A 7,644-nucleotide genomic window follows, 5' to 3' on the forward strand; every position below is an offset into this window, starting at 1 on the left:
CCTCTGGACAGTTCCTGACATGGACAGAGGTGGCAGCAGAGAGCACTGTGTCAGACTGGAGAGAATACACCAGTTCCTGCAGGACATACAGCAGCTGATAAGTACTGGCAGACTTGAGATTTTACAATCTATATAACTTTCTGCCACCACTCTTGAGCTTCCTGTTGTGTTATAGGAATAACTGTGTAGCCATTATAATATCATCCCTATCCCTTGCCTGGTCACTATGTTTAGCACAAAGGAGAAGGAGGAGCTGAATGCAATAAGAACAGGTTCCGTCACAGTCCGCACAGACAACAGAGAGGCCTTCAGTCTATCAAATGTTCTCTTTCTTTTTTCTTTTTTTTTTTTTGCCATTAACCACATAGCTCCCTTAGCGGTTCCTTCCCAAATAAGATGTCTCTACCATCCAATAGCTTAGGCCCCCTGATTACACACCTACAGTTTGTTGATATGTCACCCCACAAGATATGTGGCTTTATAGGTTTGTCTGACAATAGCGTTATTGGTCAGACGGGAGTTCACACTGAGCGAAAGAGGCGGAAATGCCGAGAGGAACTGCGCCGCAGACTCTGCTTGGAATCACGCCTGCCTCCCTGTTTCAACGTGATTTATCAAACATGGTGTAAAGTGAAACTGGCTCAGTCACCCCCGGCAACCAATCAGATTCCACCTTTCATTCCTCACACACTGTTTGGAAAATGAAAAGTGGAATCTGATTGGTTGCTAGGGGCAACTGAGCCATTTTCACTTTACACCAGTGCTTCTTAATTCCAGTACTCTTGCCTCACCAACAGCTCATGTTTTGAGGATATCCCATACAAAGAACATCTGTGATAATACCTGATGCACTGAGTATAATTATATCACCTGTGAAATACTAAGGAAATCCTCAAAACATGAGCTGTTGGTGAGGCCTGAGGACTGGAATTGAGAAGCACTGCTTTACACTATGGGGGAGATTTATCAAACATGGTGTAAAGTGAAACAGGCCCAGTTGCCCCTAGCAACCAATCAGATTCCACCTTTCATTCCTCACAGACTCTTTGGAAAATGAAAGGTGGAATCTGATTGGTTGCTAAGGGCGACTGAACCAGCTCTACTTTACACCATGTTTGATAAATCTCCCCTATGTAGGTAGATGTGTCGGCTTTATAACATGAACAGTCTACATGACAAGTCAATCACAGGTGGGTTCCGATTAGTTAAGTATATTCTAAGTAATGCTTTTTCAGCCATGCCTGCAAACAATAGACAGTATTCACAGATAAATCCAACATGTGCTGCCAGAAAGGCAATCCTCCAGGCCAAGGTCCTGTCCTTCACACTTCTCCTGCCATCTGAGGCCACTTTTCTTAAGAAAACAGGTGTGACTGACAAGAGGGAGATGTACGGGAGCACAAAGAAGATTGACGTCGCGGCAATTCAAACACCACCATCTCAGCTCTTTGCACCTCAATGGCAACAATTAGAAGTTTTCTAATGACTTAACAGATTGGAGGATTGTGGATGGTATTGATTCCAACCATTTACAATGGTAATTTTATAGGCCACAATGAAGTAGCCCGGGCTCCTCTGGGTATTGGCTCATCCACAACTGGTTTAGGTTAAGGACCTAACAGTCTATTTTATTGATCTATTACATCTCAATTGCGCAATTTTGTGATAATGAAGCTTTGGAACTGGCTGTTCTGTTATGTTTTTCTTACCTTGATATATATATATATATATATATATATATATATATGTGTGTGTGTGTGTGTGTGTGTATTTTTTTTTTTTTTTGCCCCCCTCATACTGTTCAGGTCTCAAACAGTATTTTCAAGGATAACTGTTTCAGTTCTGAAACTCTTCCTCGGTTCTCAAGCATTTTTCCGGCACCCAGTCTTGAAGTACAGTAATACCTCAGAGTTCAAAAGCATCTGAATTCAAACTTTTTGGTATCCGAACAAAAGTTTACCCGTAACGTTCGGAATTTGAACTTTGCTCGGTATCCAAACTTTTTGGGAGGGTGGATCGTGGGTGAGTTTAGCACTGGTGAGGGTTCACATACAGTAGTAGTAGAGGCAGTGCACCGCCATCTCCCATATGTTACAGTGCTAGGGTGGGGAGCACTATACAGTAAAGGATAAGTGGGGCGTTGGTGACTACTGTTGCCTATTAAATGGTAGTAAAATGGATTTTCTCATAAGATAATTGCCCAGGGGGCAATGCACCTAGGATTTCACTGCATTGAGCGCTTTCACTAGCTGCCGGCAGTGTTATTGTTTGGCTGGTCTCCCTGAGATCAGTGATCTGTTTCTCTTAAGGCTCTACTAAGCATTGCTCCCACCTAGCCAGAATCCTGCTCCACACTGATGAGGGGCAACACCCTGAAACAGCTGTATGTGGATGGATACCCAGCCTTGGTTTTTCCCTTGTCATTACATTGACTTATAGGGCCACTTAGTATGGTGGTTTTGGTGGTTTCCCTATAGGAGCCCCCCCCCCCCCCCCCCCTTGGCTGGGTTCTTCCCGGAGGGTTATCTGGCTAGTCCTGTGTTTTGAGACTCTTTTATGAGGCTCTTCTTTTGCATATTCATATGTCCTAGGGCAATGCACCTAGGATTTCATTGCATTGAGTGCTTTCACTAGCAGCAGGCAATGTTATTAGTTGGCTGGTCTCCCTGAGATCAGCGATTTGTTTCTCTTATTATCTCATAAGAAGCATTGATGCCATTTCACCAGAAATCTGAAACTTTTCACAAGAAAAAGTGGCAATGGAGGAGAAGAACGGTCCTGCTACTCAGTTATACTCAGATTTTTCCAGAAGCCACATGGTTCCCGCTTCTATCATGATGATTCCAGATAATTTGAAGCAGGTAGAAGGATGTTTTTGGAATAGCGCCAATGGTAGATCCTAGTGACGTGTTACTGATATCTGTCATGACGCAACCCTTTTGAGGAATACAACCAATCCGTACAACTTGACCTCACAGACATCAAGGTTCTCATTCATCTTACTTCTAAACACCCAAAAGCAATGACAGGAGATCACCTTAGGCTTCATATCAGTTTTGTTTGTGAATAAAGGCAACAAAGTGAACACAGCCCCACTTTTCGCTTTGTTCCTATTGATAAGAATGTTGAAAGGTCACCGGCTCAGACCGTCACATTTCGCTTTGAATATTCTCTCAGTCAAACAGTGTGACATAAAGAATAAATAAGAGTCTGATCAAAAGTCATGGTGTAAATGTAATATATGCATCACATCAGCTGACAGATGATTTCACATAGTCTGCAATTTCACTGCTGCCAGCTCCCCACAAATCACCATATGTTACTCAATAGCATATAGATTGGGTGAGTGGCACCCATATAAATGTCCTTCAAACATCTTAGATTACCGTCATCTAAACATGCCAACACTATGGGTGTGAGGACCACAAGATGACGGCGATATCCATCAGGATGCTACAATGAATTACAGGGGCCATGGACCTTACTGACAGCAATTTCCTATTCTGAGTCTATTACTAACATAAGCTTTCTTATAAATAAATAAATAAATAAATACAGAAAGAAAGACATAAATAATATTATATTATAATATTCTTTAGATAATTAATTCTATGCATTTCTTTATCGACAGTAACATAGCAGTAAGGTGAAAATTATTGTTTGTCACTAAGTATTCCTGAATACAAAGGAAACTAAGAAATGCATCCATAGAATCGTCACAAAAGATGGCAATACCAGAATTTGTACTTGCTGGTGATCTATCTGTCTATCTATCTATCTATCTATCTATCTATCTATCTATCTATCTATCTATCTATCTATTATCTATCTCCTGTCTGTCTGCTGTATTGTCTCTATCTCCTATCTATCTATCTATCTATCTATCTATCTATCTATCTATCTATCTATCTATCTATTATCTATCTCCTGTCTGTCTGCTGTATTGTCTCTATCTCCTATCTATCTATCTATCTATCTATCTATCTATCTATCTATCTATCTATCTATCTATTATCTATCTCCTGTCTGTCTGCTGTATTGTCTCTATCTCCTATCTATCTATCTATCTATCTATCTATCTATCTATCTATCTATCTCCTATCTATCTATCTATCTATCTATCTATCTATCTATATGGATAAACCAGCAGCACTCCGTTCTCTAAAGTTCAAAACGTGTATTTATTCCATAACAAGTGCGACGTTTCAACCGCTTAAAAAAGACCGCGAGAGGCAGTTGAAACATCGCACTTGTTATGGAATAAATACACGTTTTGAACTTTAGAGAACGGAGTGCTGCTGGTTTATCCGTATATATACTACAGTGGACCCTAGTCTACGGTCTGACCCACTGGCACCAATTATTACTTGAAGTAGTGCTGCTCTCATCCTTGGAATATCTATCTATCTATCTATCTATCTATCTATCTATCTATCTGTCTATTTTTCTAGACACTGAAAAAGTTGACTTCAGTTTTCAAGACCATAAAATTGGCTAGGTACGAATCTTAAAGGGGTACATATTTTTCTTTCAAATCAACTGGGTTCAGACAGTTACATAGATTTGTAATTTACTTCTATTTACAAATCTCAAGTATTCTCATACTATTCTCAGCTGCTGTATGTCCTGCAGGAAGTGGTGTTTTCCTTTCAGTCTGACACAGTGCTCTCTGCTGCCTCCTGCTGCCTGACGCTTCCTGGATAACATGTTGATGTCACTTCCTCGATAACATGGTGATGTCACGACCAGAGCTGTGTGGGCTGTGGCTGCTAGAGAGGATGATGGCAGGGGGATGCTCAGTGTCCCTCCAGTGCCCTGTGTCCCTCAGTGTCCCCCTGCCATCATCCTCTACAGAAGCCACAGCCCGCACAGCTCTGGGAGTTGTGTTGTGACATCACCACGTTATCCAGGGAGTGACATCACCATTTTATCACAAATTTTTCGCTGGACTTCTCCTTTAAGCAACTTTGAAGTGAATATACCACTAGGTACATCGCTTAGTGTTTTTTTTACATAAACAGACCGGCGCTGGCGTGGGGATTCCGGTGCCACAGTCCTTCCCGAGCAACGACCCATCATGAAGCACTGGGGTCGGGCCCACCAGCCCCCAGTGTGAGGAAACCCCCTCCCCTCTGTGACACGGCTTCATTAGAATCGATGAAGCCGCGTCACAGAGGGGAGGGAAGATCATCACTCCGGGGGCCAGCGAGCCGCCGCCCCCAGTGCTTCATGCCAGACCGGCATAACAATAACAACTTCTATAAACATCATTGGAATAAAACCTGAATGTTAGACACCATTAGCAAACTTCTCGTTTCCTACAATTTCGCCATCTGTAATGCTTTGACATGACCGTTTTTCTACAGATAGTATGCCTATAAAGAACAACAGAAGATGAAAAAGAGATCAATTGTGACTTTTTTTATTGTTATTATTATTTTAAGTGGAATATTAAAACAAGTGGAAATCAATTCTACAAGTGTCAGGTCAATATATAAAAGTATTAATTGAAGGGAGATTGCATATTTAAGTTGTATATTCCTCAGGAAGTCAACAGAAAACACAGTGACCTGTCGCTAAACAGGGATCCATCAGATCTCGGGAAGAGTCCAAAAAAGTTTCCATGCAGTAAAACATGCCATACAAAATACAAAAATAAAAATTTCTTTATTTTTTTTTTTAAATTACACATAAATATAAGATACAAATGTATTTTTAAAATACAGATAGCAATAGTCACACTCGTTTTGTGTACATATGAAAATACAGCATTTGAATATTTAACATACACAGACACATTTTTATAAATGCAACCGAAGGTCAAGAAGGGTTTTTGATTGTTCCAGAACTCCATAAATATGGAAAAGAAAAAAAAGTCATATACTGAAAAGTCGCCTAGTTTTGCCTCACGTCTTGAAGCAGTTTATTAATTTCGGCCACAAGTTCGCTAGCATCCATGAGTTCGTGTTTACCATCGTTGAGATGATTAAGAACATTATCAAAGTCATCTTCTTCATAGTTCTCCGGGATTTCCTCCATGGCCGGCAACCACTTCGAAGACGGTTGCGCGCTGGAATGGTTCCCTAAAGAAGGTCCGCCAACATTGTTGGGATTTTGAAAATGTGTGTTAGCTGCCCATGCAGCGACCCCTTGGGGGTAACTTACTGTCTTAGCAGGCACTTGGCCTTTCCGTCTCTCTAAAGAGTTGGAGCGATCAGCTTCGCTGCATTCGGTATAGCTGTCCAAAGATGGAGGTAGCAGGCGTTGGAAAACGCTGCTCATTTCAGTGAGGAGCGAAGACGTGCAGGCTTCGGCGGCCGCTTCTTCGTCCTGAGACTCCTTGCCGAATGTTGAAAAACTTTTTTTCTTTTCGTTCTGATCGATAGGAAGCATATCGTCCTCGAGTAGTGGAGCCTGTTGTTGTGTCTGCTGCTGCTGTTGCTGTTGGGTTTGTGGCGGCGTCTGTTGGAGAGGTTGGACTTCTTCACCAGGGATGAACATATTATTCCTGTAGTCTGCAGATGGAGAAGGAAGCGGTGGCATCCAACATTGATCCGAGTGTCCTAGAACCCGACATTCTTCCGTACAGTATCTCATAACTGTAAGATATGGGGGAAAAAAACAACATAATCAATCTCTTTGATGGAGCAAATGGTGCCATACATCTATACAAGGTAGAATGATCAGGTGTTTGGCCTGGCCGTAGATACAATACTATAAATAGCCACTGTATCTCTTCTTCTCTGCCCATCCGAAGCTCTTCTCATTATTCTAACTGGAGGCACACTCTGCACACATACATACATTGCCAGGCACAGGTTTTGCCTAAGCTATGCCATAGATCACTTTCCACTTTCTTATAAATAGATGTCATAAATTCATTTCTGCACTAAAAATGGGGGAGGGGGGGAGGGTGCATTTCCCTCCTGTTGATGTCACCTTACGGCCTCAAAATTATTCTATAATTTAATCAATCTTGGTTATTTTCGAGATTTTGGCATGATTTAGGAAACAGCTGGCCATGCCAGATGAGGAAGCGATGGTCCCCCCCCCCTTTGGGCACTAAGGGGTTAACCTCAGTAAATGAGTAATTGGTGCTATTTATTGGGGATGAAAAAAAATAAAAAAAAACTAACCCAGGTGTATTTGGTTGAAAATAACAGACACCACGGTCAGATTACTAAAGCAGTGCACTGGGAAGGATGAAAAGGCAAGAGAAAACAATACAAGGGGACAGATGGCCTGGCTGGAATACAGCATACGACTACATTGAACATAGGTTCCATCTGCGGGACCCTTACAACTGAGGACAGCAGGAGCTGGGGGCTGTGCGGAGGGAGTGCTGTCACTATCGGTGGGGGAGGGCCCCCAGTCATTGTTCTTTCCCAAACCCTTTGCACTTAGCTGACATTTTTAAATAGATTAGTAAACACCCCTCTATGATACCTAACTTGTGTGGTGCCACACTCACTGCTGTCAGCCTCATAAAAGCCCATTGTTTACTACATAAACAAAACAGGAGCTGTAAAAATCCCGAATAGTGGCAGAGCAGGGTGACCTTGGGAGGGCATACTGCTGCTGCTGCGGCTGCCGCTGATGGTGATGATGATGGTGGTAGGGCTGAGCACTCAGCAAAATCAGCTC

At 42.1% G+C, this 7,644-nt stretch overlaps 1 protein-coding gene and 1 long non-coding RNA gene across 2 annotated transcripts in view; one reads left to right on the forward strand and one right to left on the reverse strand.

Annotated features, from left to right (window-relative positions):
* The first annotated feature begins 1,103 nt into the window (after positions 1-1,103).
* LOC138797866 (uncharacterized) overlaps positions 1,104-7,644 on the forward strand; it is a 19,127-nt gene continuing 12,586 nt past the window's right edge. The window contains exon 1 of the long non-coding RNA XR_011364006.1: positions 1,104-1,190. This is a non-coding gene — a long non-coding RNA (uncharacterized lncRNA). The remainder of the gene's footprint in view (positions 1,191-7,644) is intronic.
* PCDH18 (protocadherin 18) overlaps positions 5,450-7,644 on the reverse strand; it is an 8,722-nt gene continuing 6,527 nt past the window's right edge. Inside the window, exon 4 of the mRNA XM_069978611.1 lies at positions 5,450-6,599. Within this exon, the coding sequence (XP_069834712.1) occupies positions 5,896-6,599 (704 nt within the window). The 3' untranslated portion in view covers positions 5,450-5,895. The remainder of the gene's footprint in view (positions 6,600-7,644) is intronic.

The sequence above is a fragment of the Dendropsophus ebraccatus genome, chromosome 7 (assembly GCF_027789765.1).
Source record: "Dendropsophus ebraccatus isolate aDenEbr1 chromosome 7, aDenEbr1.pat, whole genome shotgun sequence".
Lineage (NCBI taxonomy): Eukaryota > Metazoa > Chordata > Amphibia > Anura > Hylidae > Dendropsophus > Dendropsophus ebraccatus.